A 21,089-nucleotide genomic window follows, 5' to 3' on the forward strand; every position below is an offset into this window, starting at 1 on the left:
AGTAGAGTGCTCGCCTAGCATGTATGAGGCACTGGGTTCAATCCTCAGTATCACATAACAATAAATAAAATAAAGGTATTGTGTCAATCTACAACTAAAATAATAATAACAACAACAACAACAACAAAGAAATATAACTGCGTTGGAAATCAAAACTCGTGGAAAATATACTGAATTATTCTATTTGGAAACAGAATGCAGCAACCATCTCCGACCAGATAAAATAAACAAATAATTCTAAAAATATGAGAAAAAGAATCCAAGCAATTATTTCAGAATCATTTAAGCAACTGGTGATTAACATGATAGCCACACCAAATTACACCAGTAAATGAGAAGGAAAAAAAAAAAAGTTATCTTTCCTGGAATAAATAGAAGAATCAGTTTTGGACCCAATTTTTTAACCCATCTATTTTTTGGTGGGGGGGGGCACTGGGGATGAAATCAGGGGCACTCAACTACTGACCAACCTCCCCAGCCTTATTTTGTGTTTATTTATTTAATTAATTAATATTTATTTTTTAGTGGTAGTCGGACACAATACCTTTATTTTATTGATTTATATGTGGTGCTGAGAATCGATCCCTCCCATGAGCTAGGCAAGCACTCTACCACTGAGCCACAACCCCAGCTCCCCTATTTTGTATTTATTTAGACAGCTTTTACTGAGGCTGGCTTTGAATTTACAATCCTCCTGCCTCTACCTCCCAATTCACTGGGTAAACTATCTAAATTTATTTATTTATAAGATTAATTTTGTGCCATGCACACCCTCAGCAGACATCTACAGTGCAGCACACTAATTCATGCCTACAAATAAACTAGGCTACTTATCAATTCTTTTCTATTCCTTCAAATTATCAGAAAGTTGAAAAGAATTTGATAATCTTAACAACTCCTCCAAGATCCTCTATTTTTCTGATCATGAATACTTTCTGAAACCATAAAAAACAGGCATATCCTCTGCAATGTCTTTTTTTTTCCTTTTTTTTTTTTTTTTTTTTTTAAATTTTCTATGCTGAGACAGGGTTTCACTAAGTTGCTGCAGTTGGCCTCTAAATTGTTATTCTTCTGTCTCAGCCTCCTATATCACTGGGATTATAGGCATGTGCCACTGCATCTGGCCCTCATAAAAAAATCATTATAAAACATCTTGCTGCTCTTTGTGTGTGAAATTCTCTTTCCCATGAAAGAATATTATTTATTTAAAATACAAGAACACAATTTCAAGAGCTATTAATTCTTACTAATTTCTATCATTTTAATCTCTTGTAAACAGAGCAATAGAATGTATATTAGTTTGTATCATACATCAACTAGAAGTAGGTAGTTAATGGAGTACAGAATAATCATCTGAAACATTATGAATAACTAGTAGAGTTGAACACCCATCACAATCTACACTCATATTTTTCTACCATGGTAAAAAAGCCCATTACCAGAAAAGTCTTCAGTAAGGTATACAATATAGATTTTTTATTTTTTTATATTGGTGATTGAATTCAGGGGAACTTTACCACTGAGCTTCATCCTCAATCCTTTTTTATGACAGAGTCTCACTAAGTTACTGAGGGTCTAAGTTACCCAGGCTGGCCTTGAACTTGTAATCCTCCTGTCTCAGCCTCCAAAGTTGCTGAGATTACAGGTATGCACCAGTGTGCCTGCTATTGCAATAGATATTTAAAATTTCTTCTCATTTAGCCAGGCATGGTAGCATAGGCCTATAATTCCAACCACTTAGCAGGATGAGGCAGGAGGATTACAGATTTGAAGCCAGCCTCAGCAATACAAGCTAGTGAGACCCTGTCTCAAAAATAAAAAGGGCTGGGATGTGGATCAGTGATTAAGTGCCCCTGGGTTCTATCCTTGGTACCAAAAAAAATAAAGACATTTAAAATTTCTTCTATAGCTAATATAATCAGGGAAGGAAAATTCATAATTTCAATTATTATTAGGTATTATTTTTCATTCTTTATTTTAATAATCTTTTTTTTTTTGTACAAAGGATTGAACCCAGGCACATTTAACCACTTAGCTACATCTCTACCCCCTTTTTATACATTATTTTGAGACAGTTTTAGACAATTTCTAAATTGTTAAGGCTAGCTCTGAACTTGTGATCTTCCTGCCTCAGTCCCCCAAAATGCTGGAATTACAGGCATGTGCCACCATACCCAGCATAAGAAATTCTTTTTTGTGGTCCCAGGGCCTTGTGCATTGTGCATATAAGGCAAGTACTCTATCAGCTGAGCTATATCCTCAGGCCTCAGATATTCTTTTTAATTAAAATCTTAATTCCTCATGATCTGGGAATCAATTTTGTTAGTTCTGATTCACCAGAAGAAAGATAAACATCAAAGGATCTGAACTATGAATTGTCTAACCATTGCTACTGGAGTAAGCTTAACACGTTTCATATTTAGGCTTTATTTTCTACAAAGTTTACTTCATGGGTTCATATAATAAAGTTCACTACAATGAAAAATGTACATTCCTTCTAAAACACTACATTTTCACATATTTATTTTAAGAAGGAAAGAGTGTTTGATAGGGTATATACTACCAGTTCAGGGTACACAATATGAATAAAGGTGAAATCCTGTTTCAACAAATTCCAATGCACTAAACATGTTGGAAGTTTGGTAATAGACCTTCAAACTACACTATTTAACAACATTACAGCCTTTAGTGTAGGACACTAAGTAAAAAGTAGCTTTATAAAGTGATGAAGACATAATATAGAAAGGTTCTAATAAATGTCTTCTAATTGAAGTCAGTCACAGTGACTACTGCCTGTAATCCCATCTATATAGAAGGCTGATAGCAAGTTTAAGTCAGTCTGGGAAAAGCAGTGAGACTCAGCCTCAAAATGAAAAAGGGCTGGGCCTATAGCTTATTGATAAAGTACCCCTACACACTCAATCCCCAGTACTGCAAAAAATTTAAAAATAAAATAAAATAAATTAAAAAAAAAATCAATCCTTCAAAGCCAGAAGAGTGGTGGTACACAACTATAAACCCAGCTGTTCAGGAAACGAAGGCAGGAGAATCACAAGTTTGAGGCTACCTGAGCAATTCAACAAATTCTTGTTTTAAAATAAAAACTATCAAGGGTTATAGATGTAGCTCAGGGGTAGAACATGTGCCATTAGTATCAATAAAATAAATAAATAAATAAATGCCCTAGGTTTAATACCTAGTACCACAAAAAAAAAAAAAAAAAAAAAAAAAAAAAAAAAAAAGGTCATTACTCCACTGGGCTCTATCTATAATCCCAGTATTTTGGGAGGCTGAAGCAGAAGGATCTCAAGTTCAAAGCTAGCCTCAGCAATTCAGACACTAAGCAACTTGGCAAAATTCTGTCTCCAAAAAGGACTGGGGCCAGGTGCAGTGGTGCACAACTATAATCCCAGCAGCTCAGGAAGCTGAGACAGGAGGATCACAAGTTCAAAGCTAGCCTCAGCAAAAGCAAGGCCCTAAGCAACTCAATGAGACCCTGTCTCTAAATAAAATACAAAACAGGGTTGAGGATGGGGATGTGGCTCAGTGGTCGAGTGGCCCCGAGTTCAAACCCCATACCAAAAAAAAAAAAAAAAAAAAAAAATTGGGGGTTGGGGATGTGGATCAATGATTAAATGTCCTGAGTTCAATCCCTGGTAACTCCCCCCCCCCCAAAAAAAGGTCATTACTTGAAGATTTAGTGCTAGGAAATGCTAAGTCCTACAGCAAGGGGCTAAGCAACTAAGTGAGACTCTATCTCTAAGTAAAATAGAAAACAGGGCTGAAGATGTGGCTCAGGGGTCAAGTGCCCAAATTCAATCCCAGATACCAAAAAAAAAAAAGTGTTAATTTCCTGGCCAAATTTTAGAATCTGGATAATACATATGAATTTATGATAATGAGATTTAATTTTAGATACAAAGTAAAGATTTGTAATATTTTCTGTTGTTGTTAATAAAGAATATGCAATATGTGAGCTGGGGTGTGACTCAGTGGTAGAGTGCTTGCCTAGCATGCATGAGGCCCTGGGTTCAATTTCTACACTTCCAAAAAATAAGAATACACAATTTACTTATAAACCATCAAAAAGGATTTAATTTCTCAATTGTTGTTGTTGCTGATAGGACCTGAACCCAGGGCCTTATGTATGCTAGGCAAGTGCTCTCTTACTGAATTACATCCCAAGTCCATTTTCAAATTTAATGGCATAAACTACTTGAAAAAATGATCATTTACCACCTTTCCCCAAAGCAGGTTATTTAATAAGTTATTTCAGCCAGGTATGGTGATGCACGCCTATAATCCCACAGGCTTAGGAGGCTAAAGTAGGAGGATCTCAAGTTCAAAACCTGCCTGCCTCAGCAACTTAGGGAGACCCTTCAGCAGCTTAGCAAGACCCTATCTCAATGAATAAAGGGCAAGGGACATGGCTCAGTGGCTAAGCACCTAGGTTCAATGACACATACAAAAGAAAAGTTATTTCATTGGTATTTGCAAACTTGTATTAAAAAATTTAAAGCCAGATGCAGTAGAAGATTGAAGCAGAAACTTAGTGAAATCCTCAAAACAGAGCTGGGCATGGTGATGCATGCCTATAATCCCAGCAGCTCAAGAGGCTGAGGCAGGAGAATCAAGGGTTTATACCCAGCCTCAGCAACTTAGTGAGGCCTTAAGTAATTTGGAGAGATAGTTTCAAAATAAAAAACAAACAAATAAAAAAGGGCTGAGGATGTTGCTTAGAGGTTAAGCACCCACTGGGTTCAATCCCTGGTATGAGGTAGGGACTGGAAATAAAGATCCTCAAAATAAAAAATTAAAAAAAAGCTGGCCGGGCACAGTGGCCCACACCTTAATCCCAGCAGCTGGGGAGGCTGACACAGTAAGACTGTGAGTTCAAATGAAGCCAGCCTCAGCAAAGGCAAGATGCTAAGCAACTCAGTGGGACCCTGTCTCTAAATAAAATACAAAATAGGGCTAGCAGTGTGGATCAATGGCTGAGTGCCCCTAGGTTCAATCCCTGGTATCAAAAAGGAAAAAAAAAAAAGGAGATGATGTAGCTCAATGGTACAGTGTCCCTGAGTTCTCATTACCACAAAAGAAACAAAACTGGGGCTAGGGCTATGGCTCAGAGGTAGAGCGCTTGTGCACATGCAAGACCCTGGGTTTGCTCCTCAGCACCACATAAAAATAAATAAATAAAATAAAGGTATTGTGTCCAACTACAACTAAAAAAGGAGCTGGGGTTGTAGCTCAGAGGTAGAGTGCTTGCTTCACACTTGTGAGGTACACTATGTTCAATCCTCAGCACCACATAAAAATAAATAAATAAATAAAATAAAGATATTGTGTCCATTAAAAAAATAAAAATAAGAAACAAACAAAACAAATGATCCAAGCACATTCTTCTAGCAAAATCCTAAAGCAAATGTGAATGATCATATAATCCCTTCATTTTTAAATTGTGTTTTTGCGTTACTGGGAGTGGAAACCAAGGACACTTTACCATTAAGCTATATCCTAAATCCTCTCAAATTTTTAAGACAGGGTCTGGCTAAATGACTGAGGCTGGCTTCCTTATCCTTTCTTTTCTACAAAGAACCCAATACTTTTAGAGATACACTTTTTAAGAGTAATGCAAGCACACTGGGCATGGTGGTACATGTCTGTAATCCCAGACACTGCGGAGAATGAAGCAGAGGATCACAAGATTAAGGCCAGCCTCAGCCACTTGAAAAAAACCCTATCTCCAAAAAAAAAAAAAAAAAAAAAGGTTGGGGATATAGCTCAATGGTACAGTGATCCTGGACTTAATCCCCAGTACAAAAAAATAAAATTGATAATGGAAAAAAATTTCATTTCCATTTTTCTATCTTCAGTAATTTACCTATACATAAAAAAACTAATAATAATAACACCTTTTAAAAATAATTACATTGCACTAGGAAATAAAATACATTTTTGAATCAGAATTGCTATACAACAAATATAGTTTCGTTTACTTCATTCTCTCTCAAATATAATCTCAAGATAGCTACACATACATATAAGTAAATACTGAATGGTCCTACTTTACCCTTCTCCCCACTCTAAAAAACAGAAATCCCTATGTGTCTTGTATCAAAATCATTCCACCTCACAAAATCTACACTCTATGATGACACATGATAAGTTCAATAGCTACCTGTTGATTGGTTAATTCAAGCAAGCATTTTAAAATCATGATTCTTAGCCAGATCCTAATCACTATGTAAACTCATAATGAAATTTTTGTGAATAGATATAGGATTCCTTTGAATAATGCTGAACTTTTCAACAAAAAATGATAAAAATCATGTATCTTTTATCTATAAAACGTATTCTATGTACCCCAAATAACTTTTTCTACATAAAAAGGTTCTGTTTAGGGGCTGGGTTTTAGCCTAATGGTACTGAGTGTGCTTGCCTAGCATGTGTGAGGCACTGGGTTCGATCCTCAGCACCATTAAAAAATAATAAAATAAAGGTATATATTTAAAAAAAAGGTTTGTTTTCCTTTGTAGTTCTCAGGATAGAGTAGAATTCATAAATACCTATTAATATTAGAAAGAACCTGTGGAAGCCAGCATGGTGGCACATGCCTGTACTGCTAACCACTTAGGAGTTTGAGGTATGAACATGACAAGCTTGAAGCCACCTTGGGTCATTTAACAAGATCTGTCACACAAACAAAAAAAAGGGATGAGGGGGACTGGGGCTGGGCTCAGCGGTAGAGCGCTCATATACCATGTGTGAGACCCTGGGTTTGATCCTCAGTACCACATATAAATAAAGGTATTATGTCCAACTAAAAATAATAAATATTTTAAAAAGGGGGGTGGGTGGGGAATGTAGCTTAGAGATGGAGCAACTGTCTACCTAGCATGCAAAATGCCCTGGGTTCAATCTCTAGCACAGAAGAAAGGAGAGGAAAGGTACGGGGGGGAAAAGATGTGTGCGGAACTCTTCCTTAAAAATCAGATTGACAACTATATGAATAATAATAGAGCCATTCTTTTTGTTTATTTGTTTGTTTCTCCATTACTGGGGACTGAATCCAAGGGCATTCTACCACTGAACTACATTCCCAGCTTTTATATAAATATATATAATTTTTTTTTTTTTAGTTCTGCATGGGCACAATATATTTTGTTTATTTATTTTTCCGTGGTGCTGAGAATCGAACCCAGTGCCTCATATATGCAAGGCAAACACTTTGTCACTGAGCCACAAGCCAGCCTAACATTCCTGGTTTTTCTGATCTTTTATTTTTAAGACAGGGCTTTCACTAAGTTCTAGGGATGGCTTTGAACTTGTGATTGTCTTGCCTCAGTCTCCCAGTCCCTGGGACCATAGTCTTTTGCATTGTACCTAGCAGTCATCCTTTTTTGGAGGAGAAAAGGGGATGGTATTAGGGATTTAACCCAGGGACACTTTACCGCTGAGCTGCATCCCCAACCCTGGTTTTTATTTTATTCTGAGACAGGTTCTTACTAAGTTGCCCAGAGCCTCACTAAGTTGCTGAAGCTGGCTTTGCACTTGTGATCTTCCTGCCTCAGCCTTCTAATTCACTGGTTTACAAGCAAGTGCCACTACACCTGATCAGAGTCATTCTTTAAATCATTCTAGAGCTGTTCTTCGTGGTACATATTGGTGTCCTAGCTATTTGGAAGGAAAAGGTAGGAGGATCACTGAACCTAAGTGTATGAGTCCAGCCTGGACAATAATGCAAGACCCTGTCTCAAAAACAAAAACAAAAAAAACAAACCTTTTTCTTCCTTTCCATTTACTCTACTCATACAATCAGAATCATGTTTCATAATCACCTCAGTTTTCAATACTCAAATAATTCATTAAAATTATCCTCATCATTCTGTTATGAATTGTATTCTAATTAGCAAAGATTCTATATATCATTCATTCAGTTGTACCTTATACGATAACTTTGAAAAAAATCTTTTTTTTTTTTCTTTTTTCCTTTGGTACTAGGGATTGAACCTAGAGGTGCTTTACTACTGAGCAACATTTTTTTTTTATTTTGAGACACAGTCTTGCTGAGATGCTTAAGAACTTGCTAAATTGCTAAGACTGGCCTTAAATTGGCAATCCTCCTGCCTCAGTCTTCTGAGTCACTGGGATTACAAGCATGTGTCAACTGTATCTGACCAATGCTAAAATTTTTAAAGGTAGTGAAGTATTGTGGTTATACTGGAATATGTTACTATTAGGAGAGACATACTGATATATATAGAATATAATAACTACAGTTAAAATAAATGTGATAGACTGGGCATGGTGGCACACACCTATAATCCCAGAGACTCAGGAGGCTGAGGCAGGAGGATTACAGGTTCAAAGTCAGCCACAGGAACTTAGGAAGGCCCTAAGCAACTAAGAAAGACCCTGTCTCAAAATGAAAAATAAAAAAGATTGAAATAAAATAAATGTGACAGAAAGTTAATAATTGGTGAACTAAGTAGAGCATAGGATTGTTAATTATATTGTTTATTTTTCTAAAGACACTAAAATTTTCAAAATAAAAATACAGATGAGGGCTGCAGATGTGGCTCAGTGGTAGGATGTTTGCCTAGCATGTATGAGGACCTGAGTTCAATCCTAGCATTGCAAAAAACAAACAAAAAAACAGAGGAATACTTTTAAAAAATCTGAATCAAAATTAGTCTTATCAGAGCTGAGGATATAGCTCAGTTGGTAGAGTGTTTGCCTTGCATGCACAAGGCCCTGGGTTCAATCCCTAGCACCACCACCATCAAAAAAAAAAAAAAACAGCCTTATCAATAAACCTATGAAAATGGGTTTAGTAGGCCTCAACTTCTAATTCTTTATTCCTAAGTAGTTATATCTTAAATATGAACTTTTCCACTTGGGAGGGAATCAAACCTCAAAAACACTTCTATTCATAAAAGCAATCTGAATAGCCATGCATTAGTAGTTTTGGCGGGGGTCTAAAAACTACTAATTGAACTAGTAGGGAATTGAATCCAGGGGTGCTTTTCCACTGAGCTATGTCCCCAGACTACTTAAATTTGGGGATAGGGTCGCGCTAATTTGCTGTAAGGTGGCCTTAAACTTGCGATTGCTTGTCTTTGCTAGCAAGTCACCTGGATTATAGATATGCACATTGTGCTAAACTCCATGAATTATTATTATTTTTTTTTGATACTAGGGATTAAACCTAGAGGTGCTTAACCACTGAGCCACATCCTCACATTTATTTATTTTTTATTTTGAGTCAGGGTCTTGCTAAGTTGCTTAGGGCTTTGCTAAGTTGCCAAGGTTGGCTTTGAACACGCAATTCTCCTGCTTCAACCTCTTGAGCCAAAGAGCATTAGTTTTGACAAAGTTTAAAAACAGAAAACACATTACACTTAGATCAAAAGGGTTAATTTTTTTCCAGTTAACTATGGGACTTACCTATCGATGTCATCATCTCCAGGTAACAAGGGTGGGAGGGGCAGAGGAGGCAATGTGGAAGTTTTCAAGTGTGGAATAGCAGTTGTTACAGTTACTTGAGTCTTCATAGAAACCTGTACAGGGGGCTGAGAATTTGCCTGAGAGGACAGAGTAGATGTCCTTGGATGAGTAGAAGAGGGAAAAGTTGAACTACTAGGAATAGGAACCTGACTAAATGTTGGTTGGGGAGGAGGCAGAGGTGGTTGTTGTGGAATAGTTGGTAGTGGAGGCAAAGGTGGTAAAGGGGGTGTCTGAGGTGGAGGTGTAGTAGTTGGTAAAGGAGGTGGAGGAGAAGTAATTATGGGGAGAGGTGGAAGGGTCTCCTTTTCTGGTGTCTCTGTCTCCTTTGGAGTAACAATCTCCTCTTTCAGTGCTATGGGTTTAGAGTCTCTTGTTCCCTGTGCTTTCAAATCTTTAACAGGATGCTTCTCAGTGTTCTCATCCAACTTTACCTTCCCTGTATCTACAGAATTTTTGACCTCTGTATTTGAATGCGTTACATTCACCAGTTCAGTATCTGGGGCACATTTTTCCAATTTTACACCTCTGGGTAACTTTTTAGACTCCAAGCCTGAATCCTTAGCCTCCACTGAACTGTTCTCTTTCCTAGGTAAAAATATAGGTGAACCCTTTGATTCCTTTCCATCCATTTTTGCTGCAGCTGCAGCAGCTGCTCTCTCCTTCTTTTTTCTACTGAGTTCAGCTCCCAGGCTGGAATTCAGTGGAAGCCTGACCGGTGAGATACTGGAATGACGACTTCGTGACCCAGATCTCTTCTTTTTACTATGAGAAGATGAGTGTCTTGAATATGCAGGACTTCTACTTCTGGACTTCATGGATTTCCTACTGGAAAAGAAAAAGGCAGTTTAAAATGGATAGACTATTGCAATATACTGAAGAAAACAGATAAGCAAAGCTATGGAAAACTTTCACTTTTTTTTCCTCTCCTTGGTACCAGGGATTGAACCCAGGGCACTTTACCACTGAACTACATCCCCAGCCCTATTTTATTTTGAGAGAGTCTCACCAAGTCACTGAAAGCCTTGCTAAACTGCCCAGGACTTCAAGCTTGCAATATTCTTATCTCAGCCTCCTGAGTCACTGGGATTACAGGCATGTGTCATGGCAGCCAGCAGAACTAAAGTATTAAACCCATTTTGAGTAAATCCATCCAAAAATAAATTAGGTATCATCAAAATAAAAGTTTCAGAAACCAGCCCAAATAAAAGGAGCCTAAGAAGACATGGAAATTAAATGTAATATCATGCTTAAGATCCTGGAACAGAAAATGGATATTAGGTAAACACTGATCTGAATAAATTATTGGACTTCAATTAATAATTATGTTTCCATATTGATTATCTATAACAAAAGTACCACTCTAATATAATGTTAACAACAAGGAAAACTGGATATAGACGTATATAAAAACTCCCCATAGCACTTTCACAATTTCTTTGTAAATTACTGGACATGATACCACATGCCTATAGTCCCAGAGACTCAGGAGGCTGAGGCAGAAGAATAGCAAATTTAAGGCCAGTCTGGACAACTCAGCAAAACCCTGTTTCAAAATAAAAAGGACTGGGGACGTAGCTCAGTGGTAAAGCACCCCAAAATTCAATCCTGAGTATTAAAACAATGTTTTCTATAAATCTAAAACTATCCTAAAATACAAGGTTCATTTAAAAAACTGGATAAGAGGAATTATGTCCTACAAAAACATATTTGAGTCATACAACACTAAAAATTGTTCATTATTTAAATGAAGGAAGACAAAACAATACATTTCTTTCCCACATTGGAAAACAAATAAATAGCCATATTCACAAATGCTTACTTTCAGAATTTTGGCTTCAATCTTTGATAAACTGAAAATAAAATAGTAGGACTGGGGATTTAGCTCAGTTGGTACAGTGCTTGCCTTGCATGCACAAACCCTGGGTTCGATCCCCAGCACCCAAAACAAAAAAAAGATACAGTCATAATCTATAATAAAGGTAGTTATATTAATCAAACCAAGGAGCTACTTAATTGGCAGATTCCCGGAAAATATGTTGTTCTTTATACTCTTAATTTATGATAAAGTTGTGCACACAGTAAACAAACCCCCAATGTTAAAAAAGTTAGGATTCATAAGTAGACAAATTAGAGAAAATTTTTTAGCAAAATAATTCATTAGAAATTTTTTAAAAGGCTGGGGCTGGGGATGTGGCTCAAGTGGTAGCGCGCTCGCCTAGCATGCATGAGGCGCTGGGTTCAATTCTCAACACCACATAAAAATAAAATAAAGATATTGTGTCCACCTAAAACTAAAAAATAAATATTAAAAATAAAAGAAGAAGTTTTAAAAAGAGCTGGGGATATAGCTCAGTTGGAAGAGTGATTGCCTTGCATGCACAAGGCCCTGGGTTCAATCCCCAGTACTACAAAAAAAAAAAAAAAAGGTTTTTAAAAAATATGATAGTTCCTGGGGCTAGGGATGTGACTCAAGCGGTAGCACACTCGCCTGGCATGCAGGCGGCCCGGGTTCGATCCTCAGTACCACATAAAAACAAAGATGTTGTGTCCACCGAAAACTAAAAAATAAATATTTTTTTTTAAAAAAAATTTCTCTCTCTCTTCTCCTCTCTCTTTAAAAAAAAAAAAAATATGATAGTTCCTGGTCGTTTTCATAAAAAACGATTTCCAATCAACTTTTTAGGAACTCATAATTAAGACAAGGTGGGCTGGGATTCTGGCTCAGCAGTAGAGTGCTCGCCTAGCACGGGCAGGACCTGGGTTCCTCAGTACCACATAAAAATAAAGGCATTGTGTTGTGTCCATCTACACCTAAAAAATATATATTTTAAAAAAATTGGGGGCTAGGGATGTGACTCAAGTGGTAGCACGCTCGCCTGGCATGCGGGCAGCCCGGGTTCGATCCTCAGCACCACATACAAACACAAGATGTTGTGTCCGCCGATAACTAAAAAATAAATATTCAATTTATTTGTTCAATTAATTTTCTTCTTAAGGAAAAATGGGGAGTAAAATCTGATAAATCTTTTTTTTTTTTTTTTTTTTTAATGTATGTTTTTATGTGGTGTTGAGGATCGAACCCAGGGCCTCATGCATGAGAGGCAAGCACTCTACCACTGAGCTACAACCTGAGCCTAAAATCTGGTAAATCTATGGGGCAAATTATTTCAAGTTGAAACACCAGTCTCATTAATTCTTTTTGTTCTTTACCAGAGCCTAATCTGTTCAAGCATCAATGTGAGAAATGCAAACAGGGATATGGAGATATCATATATCTGGCTCAATAGAAGAACACTTGCCTAGAATGCAGGAGAACCTGGGTTTAATCCACAGCACTGAAAAAAAAAAAGGGACTAGACAAACATAATTTGCCCATTAGTCTAAAACAAATTGCTCCCATTTCAGATCAGTATTTCCCTTTATCTGTGAGCACTGATAAAACATGAATCAAGGGCTGGGAATGTGGCTCAAGCGGTAGCGCGCTCGCCTGGCATGCGTGCGGCCCGGGTTCGATCCTCAGCACCACATACCAACAATGATGTTGGTAAAATAAATAAATAAATAAAATAAATAAATAAATAAATAAATAAATAAAATATTTAAAAAAAAAAAAAAACATGAATCAAAATGAACAGCATATATATGTAAGGGAAACAACTCACGTGACAGCAGCCATGGTCTTCTTTTATCTATACTCCTTTTGAGAGTTCATTTCAAAAATTAGTTAAAATATTGAAAGTCATTAAATCACTGGGCATGGTGGCACACACCTGTAATCCCAGAAAGCTGAGAGTGAAGGCTGAGGCAGGAGGATCACAAGTTTAAGGGCAGCCTCAACAACTTAGTGAGGCCTTGCAACTTAGCAAGGTCTTGTCTCAAAATTAAAAAAAAAAAACCAGAAAAAAACGCTAGGCAAGGTGGTGAACACCTGATAAAGGTTCCAGTGGCTCAGAGACTGAGGCAGGAGGATCCAAGTCCAAAGCCAGCCTCAGCGACTTAGCAAGACCACAAGCAACTTAGCAAGACACTGTCTCAAAATAAAAAATAAGGGGCTGGGGTTATGGCTCAGCAGAGAACGCTCACCTAGTGCATGAGAGGTCCTAGGTTCAATCCTCAGCACCACATAAAAATAAACAAAATAAAGGTATTGAGTCCTAAAAAAATAAATATTTTTTAAAAATTAATACAAAAAAATAAAAAATAATGTTGGGGTTGTGGCTCAGTGACAGAGTGCTTGTCTAGCATGCATGAGGCTCTGGGTTCAATCCCTGGTACCACATAAAAATAAACAAATAAAGGTATTGTGTCCATCTACAACTAAAAAAAATATTTTAAAAATAAATAAAAAGGGTTGGGGATGTGGCTCAGCGGTTGAGCACCCCTGGCTTCAATCCCTGGTACCAAATAAATAAATAATAATAAAGGCTGAAGATATGGCTTAGTGTTTACGCCATATCCCTAGTGCAAAAAAAAAAAGTAATTAAATAGATTTATCAAGTATCTACTCACTGTTAAGAAAACTAATACTCCTCTTTGTAAATATTTGATTGAGTATGTTTTCTACTTGAATTATAGTTGAGATAAAACACTTCTATCCTGGAGAAAATGCTTAAAACCCTAAATGTTAAGTAATGCTAGATACTACCATGCATTAGAAAATTTAGATTGGACTAGGGATGTAGGTGAGTGATTTGAGAGCTTGCCTAGCATGTGAAAAGCCCTGAGTTCAATCTCTAGTACCCAAAACACTGATTTTAGTTTTTCAACATGACAATCTTGCTATAAATCCTTCAATTTTGGAACAGAAACCTATTTTTTTTTTTTTTTAAACTAGGGATTGAAACCAGGGGCACTTTTACCACTGAGCTACATCCCCATTTTTTTTTTTTTTTTTGAGGCAGAATCTTGCTAAATTGCTGAGGTTGGTCTCCAACTCTTAATCCTCCAACCTCAGTCTCCCCATTCACTAGGACTTCAGACCATCACGCTGGCAGAAGTCTATCATTAATAGGACATTTGGTTTCCCATTTGGTTATTTTAGTAATACAAACACGAGTAAAGTTTCAAGTCTATCCATAGAAAACAGGGGGAGAAAGGACAACAAATAAGAAAAATATAGGGAGCAAAATATAACCTAAAAAAAACCACATGTACTTTCCCCGTGAATGTTTACCCATTTCAAATAAAATCACCATTAATTACTGATTTGGTGTATGCAAAGACGTTGAATTTATGCTAAAGCATTTCCAGTTTTTTTAAAATGAAATTGATTGTTGTATTCTGACAGTGTTTGTTTTTCAGAGAATACTAAAGGGATCTGTATGTTCCTCTACTCTTTAACTCTATAAAATGCTGTACTTATTGTTGACAATTCCAATGAATGAGGAAAAATTTGTAGTGCATACATACAAATATATTTACAAAACAACAAAAAAACACGCATGTGTTTCTGGATAAATGATGTAATATATATATTTATTTGCATCCTCTACTATCACACAGTGTCTTCAATTCTTTCTATATTTATATTTGCCTTTACTGCACTTGTTTCCATTAATTAGCAGAACTTCCTCAACTTACTAAAGAACATTTGAGAATCGCTATTTTCTCTAATCCAAAACTGGAAGCAGTTTCTAATGGAACGCATTTTAGTGTATTATTTTATTTATTTTTCTCAATACTGGGAATTAAACCCCACGAGTGCTCAATCACTGGGCTGCATTCGCCCCTTCTCTTTTTTTTTGATACTAGAGATTGAACCTACTTAACCCCTGAGCCACATACCCACTCCTTTTTTTCTTTTCCTTTTTTTTTTTTTTTAGTTGTAGATAGACACAATTTCTTTATTTTTATTTGTTTTTATGTGGTGCTGAGGAACGAACCCAGGGTCTTACACGTGGGAGGCAAGCGCTCTACCACTGAGCTACAGTCCCAGCCCTCCTTTTTATTTTTCGAGACGGGGTTTCACTAAATTGCTAAAGCTGGGGCTGGGGATGTGGCTCAAGCGGTAATGAGCTCGCCTGGCATGCATGTGGCCCAGGTTTGATCCTCAGCACCACATACAAACAAAGATACAGTTGTGTCTGCCGAAAACTAAAAAAAAAAAAAAAAAAAAATTAAAACATTTTTAAAAAAATGGGCTGGGGGGCTGGGGATGTGGCTCAAGCGGTAGCGCGCTCGCCTAGCATGCGTGCGGCCCGGGTTCGATCCTCAGCAGCACCACATACGAACAAAGATGTTGTGTCCGCCGAGAACTAAGAAAAAATAAATGAATGTTAAAATTCTCTCTCTCTCTCTCTGTCCCCCCCTCTCTCTCACTCTCTTTAAAAAAAAAAAAAAAAATGGGCTGGGTGGCAAAGCGTAGCTCAGTGGGCAAAGCGTCTGCCTTGCTTTTGCAAAGCCCTGGGTTCAACCCCCAGTTCCAAAAAAAAAAAAAGAACCCCACCAAAAAAAAATAAGATTAAGTTGCTGAGGCTGGCTTTGAACTCAAGATCCTCCTGCTTCAGCCTCCCAAATTGCTAGGATTATAGGCATGCACTCTCTCCTGAGCCACAACACCACCCCCAACTTCATTATATATTCAAAAGTCCCATAATAGCAAAAATTCTTTTAATAGCCTTAAAAAAATGCTCTCATAAAAAAAAAAAAAAAACATGTTCTAAGAATACTTCTTAAACTTCCTTTAAAAACTATGCTGTTGTTGCTGGGCCACGGTGGCTTGGAAGGCTAAGACAGGAAAGGAGGCACTAAGCAACTCAGTGAGACCTTGCCTCTAAACATGACTGGGCATGTGGCTCAGCTTGCCCTGAGCTCAATTCCTGCTACCCCCATCACCAAAAAAAAAAAAAAAAAAGGGAAAAAAAAAAACTATGCTATTGGGGCTGGTGTTATGAATTGGGGAGAGTGCTTGCCTAGCACACATGTAAGGCACTAGGTTCAATCCTCAGCACCACCTAAAAATAAATAAAGGTATTGTGTCCATTCTACAATTAAGAAAAAAAAACTATGCTGTTAATGGGGCACAGTTGTGCATGCCTATAATCCCAACATGAGAGGTTGAGACTGGAGGATTGCAAGTTTAAGGACAGCCTCTTCAACTTAGTCTCTATGCAACTTAGTCTCAAAATGAAAACTCAAAAAAAAAACAAACAAAAAAAACGGTGGGGATGTAGCTCACTGGGAAAGTGTCCCTGAGTTCAATTGCCAGTACCAAAAAAAAAATAAAATCTATACATGATAATTTACAAATGGCACACTAAAGACTTATGCATTTTGTGATATATAAATTTTACCCTTCACCCCTCCAAAAAACACTGGGTTCTAGGAAATGGCATACATGCTGAAGTCTTTAGAATGAAGTGTACTGATACATGCAACTTACTTTAAGATGAATCAAAAGATGGACCGATGAAGAGATCAATAGGTATGTGGTAAAATATATGGCAAATATTAAGTGTATACTCTAGGTGTTATGTAATATACAGGTGTTCACTATAATTTTTTTTTTTTTTTTTTTTTTTGTAGCAGAGACTGAACTCGGGGGTACTCCACCACTGAGCCACATCCCCAGTGCTAGTATTTTATTTAGAGACTGGGTCTCACTGAGTTGCTTAGTTCCTCCCAGTTGCCAAGGCTAGCTTTGAACTGAGTTTCTCCCGTCTCAGCCTCCCAAGCTGCTGGGTTACAGGCGTTCGCCACAACACCAGACCACTATAATTCTTTTAACTGGTGTTTTAAAACAGTAAGCTGGGAACAGCATTGAACTCCGGTAATTTCAGCAACTGGGGAGACTGAGAACGGAGGATCACAGGTTTAAGACCAACCTAGGCAATTCAGCAAGCTCCTGTCTCAAAAAATAAATAAAGGACTACGGAATGTAGCTCAGTAGTTAAGTGCCCATGGGTTCAATCACCAGGGCCTTCCCCCAACAAAATAATAATAAATTGAGTTGAAAATATTAAGAAACTTCAACCCTTGACAGTTAGGAACTCTGCAATTTGATGAATTCACACTAGTTTCTGAATAATTATAACTTTAAGTCACCAAAAATTACACTGACATACAAAACACTGCATGAATTTTTTAAAAGTGTAATTTCTTTACTAGCATTCAATGACATTATCCTCATTCACAGAATTTACTGAGTAGCACAATGTATGATATGCACTTCATATTAATTAATTTAATCCTCACAACAACTCTAAAAGTGCATAATTATTATCTCTATTTTATTCATGGAGAAATTAAATCATTTGCCAAAGGTCACAAAGGAGCATTAGGATTCCACTCAGTTTCAATAAAAGCTCACATTTTTCTTTTGTAGACACAGATGAGTCCTCAAATAAGGTATATTTCATTGCCTAGGAACCAAAACAGTTTTCCACAGATAATACACTTTAAGGCTGAAATTTCTAATATGCCTTTCTCACAAAAATATTGTGAAGACATTATTACCATATTTTTAGAGAAAGATTTTGAAAACTGTCAGTGGTCACAAGGTACCATTTAGTAAAGTTGTAAAGAAAACCAAATTGGGCTGGCCATGGTGTCACATGCCTGTAATCCGAAACTTGGAAGGCTGAGGCAGGAGGATGGAGAGTTCAAAGCCAGCCTCAGCAATTTAGCGAGGCCCTAAGCAACTTAGTGAAACCCTTTCTCAAAATAAAAAATAAGATGGGGGGCTGGAGTTGTAGCTTAGCAGTAGAACACATGCCTCATTCATGTGAGGCACTGGGTTCGATTCCTAGAACCACATATAAATAAGCAAATAAACTAAAGGTCTATGAACAACTAAAAAATATGTTTTAAAAAATAAATAAATAATAAAATGGGCTGGAGATGTTGACTAAGTCCCCTGGATTCAATTCCTGGTATGAGAGAGAGAGAGAGAGAGAGAGAGAGAGAGAGAGAGAAATTGTCCTAGGGACCAATTACTTCTAGGCTATTTAATGTCAAAAAGAAAACCACCTAATCAGGTGAATTTCCTCTCAAACATCCATTAAGATAGAACTCTGCCTGTCAATTAGGCAATGAATAAACTTACAGGTTTGGAGACTCAGTTTACAGCACAAATGGTAGGATGACCTAAGCGAATAGCCTCAAGAGAACACAAATGAAAAGTTATAATCACTCAAGTCTCTAGTCAGGTCCAAGAAAGTTTAAGTACTAACATCAAGGAGATTTTTGAAAAACTTGAGGCAAAGCAACAGAAATAGGATCTAAAAACTAATAACAATGCTCTGCACTCATCAGACAAAAGCCCATTTCTCTCACACAGAAGCATACACCTGAAGATCCCACTACTGGAAGTACCTACCTTTAAAAGCTGCAGGCATGTGAAATCTTTACTTCTCAAATTCTGGAGTAAGGGGAGACCAGACTTATCTACTTCAATGACTAGCCAATGGGAAAGTGTCCTAATCAAGCACAAACACTGGGGGCTTGGCTTCAACAAAAAGTTATTATGACTAATTTTCAGTTCCTCACAACCCACCCTACCTCTGGAAGGGCTGTTAGACAAAAGCTCACCTGGGGAGCGGACTTCGACTGAGAGACCGCTTGCTCAAGAAAGGGCTGCTGGAGCGCCTTCGACCATAGGGACTGGGTGATCTCCCGCTGTAAGAGCCACTCCTTTCATAGCTAGACGACCGTCTCCGGCTATAAGGACTCACAGACCTCTGTCTTCTACTGTAGGGGCTGGGGGACCGAGTACCGGACTGATAGGCAGAAGGCTCCTTGTAAGGTGGGCTGATGGACTGCCTTCTTGAGGTACTTCCAGGACTCTTCTTGTAGGAGTCATAATTGCTAGAGGTATGAGATCTCGGAGGACTAACGTCATAATCTTGACCATAAGAAGCTCCTGAGGGGCTGTCATCTTGTTTGGAGCTGTCAGACCATTTCCTGTGGGGACTCCTGGATCTCCGTTTGGGGCTGTCCACTGTTTTGTAACTTTTGGGTGTTTCCCTTTTTCGATGACTTTTACTCCGATCTTTGTGTCCAGACTTTAGCTCACGTTCTTTCCGGGTCTTTTCCTTATGGAGTTTGGATGACCTGGATTCCTTGCTGCTGCTCTTGGATATCTGTGCCTTACCATAGTCATCGTTCTCCTCATTTGAACGCTTTGAACTTCCTGATACTCGGTCTTTCATCGATCCTGACTTGCTGGAGACTTCCTGGTTTTTTTCTTTTTCGGTCTGTTTAGTTTTTAGTAAGTCCCGGGAACGCCTGTGCTGGTGGTGACGATGTTTGTGCAGGCGGTCGCTCCGATCCGTTCCACGACGTTCATCATTCTCCCTCCTATCTAATTTGAAGGCCATGTCGTCAGAGAAGGTGTCTGAATCAGAGCTGATGTCATCATACTCCACCAAAGGTTTGATAACTGTACCCAAGGATGCTTCGGGGGTCACCAACCCCATGTCTTTGGAGTGCTTGGACTTATGCCTCTTGTGCTTCGACACCAATCGGTGACGCTCTCTGCTGTTGGAGCTGCCACCTCCCGATGACGGCTGCAAAGTTCCAGAAGCTCCTCCACTCCCGTCCTTCTTGCCCCCATGTCTCTCTGAATTGGGCATTCCCTTTCCCCTGGCCTTAAGAAGGGGAAAAAGTTCCCCAGCACTCCAAGAAGTAACCCCCACCCACCCCCCCAACCCTAAATCCACGCCCACCAAAGTGCCCCTAGAAGGTGGTGGGGAGGGAAGGGACGGTAGGCCAGGCTCCTCCTCCCTCCCGATTCCTCAGCACCCTCCTACATGAGGTGGGGGGTGAAGGAGCGAGGGAAGAAATGAGAGTTCCTCAGCAGTGGAGTTTCGAGACAACGAGTAGCTCCTTAAGTCTGCAACCCCCAACCTCGCGGAACCAGTCCTCAGGCCTCCGCGCCGGGAGGTGGAGGAAGTAGGTAGCCGACGGCTCGGGGATGTGGGGCCGACTCGGGCTCTGGGGCCCTGTGAAGACTGCGCGGGCCCTTCCCCTACCCGGTAGCCCGGCTCAGGGCGGCTTCCTGTCGCCGGGGTCCCGCGAACTAGGTACCTCACGCCCCCTTTGTCCCTCTCTCCTGAGGGAAGCCCCTTTTCTAGCCTTCGCCTCGCCTCGATACCTCACACTCACACTCGCTCCCTCACACAGATCTCAGTCACACACTAGATTAAACCGAAACGGCACTTGGGGGAGGGGGAGGGGCAATCTCAGGAAATACCGCGAGAGCACAACTCTCGCGATACTTCTAGCTTCCTTTTCGCCTCTCCCCACTACTCGATCTAACAACGCGAGAACAGGAACCTAAACGAGAAAAGCATCCCGCAGATTCTCGCGATAAGCTTCCACCTTTTTATTTGAGGAAAGCTTTACAGAAACAGCTAGCAAAAAAATATATATATATATATGAACGTGAACCATACTGGTAACTCATTGAGCCAATATCTCCAGGTTCCGGTGCAAAAGCATTTTACGGTACTTTTAAGCAAGCCTTTTAGCTACTATGATAAAAATGTTTTTAACAAGGTGAAGGGCGAACGTGGTGACGTTTCAAGTCCCTGAGTATTTAAAAAGCTTTGCACTTTTTTTTTTAATATTTATTTTTTAGT

At 38.6% G+C, this 21,089-nt stretch overlaps 1 protein-coding gene across 22 annotated transcripts in view; it reads right to left on the reverse strand.

The window, feature by feature from the left end:
- Positions 1-20,684, reverse strand: part of Cdk12 (cyclin dependent kinase 12) — a 103,676-nt gene extending 82,992 nt beyond the window's left edge. For 19 of the 22 annotated variants that reach the window (XM_078042077.1, XM_078042075.1, XM_078042076.1 and 16 more), the window contains exons 1-2: positions 19,039-20,683; positions 9,451-10,335 (exon numbers count right to left, since the gene is read on the reverse strand). In XM_078042077.1, the coding sequence (XP_077898203.1) occupies positions 9,451-10,335; positions 19,039-20,081 (1,928 nt within the window). In that variant the 5' untranslated portion in view covers positions 20,082-20,683. Of the gene's footprint in view, positions 1-9,450; positions 10,336-19,038 lie in introns of all 22 variants that reach the window. The other 3 variants (XM_005321776.4, XM_005321774.5, XM_005321775.5) reach the window with 2 other exon arrangements.
- Between the last annotated feature and the right edge of the window lie 405 nt (positions 20,685-21,089).

Source organism: Ictidomys tridecemlineatus, chromosome 3 (genome assembly GCF_052094955.1).
Source record: "Ictidomys tridecemlineatus isolate mIctTri1 chromosome 3, mIctTri1.hap1, whole genome shotgun sequence".
Lineage (NCBI taxonomy): Eukaryota > Metazoa > Chordata > Mammalia > Rodentia > Sciuridae > Ictidomys > Ictidomys tridecemlineatus.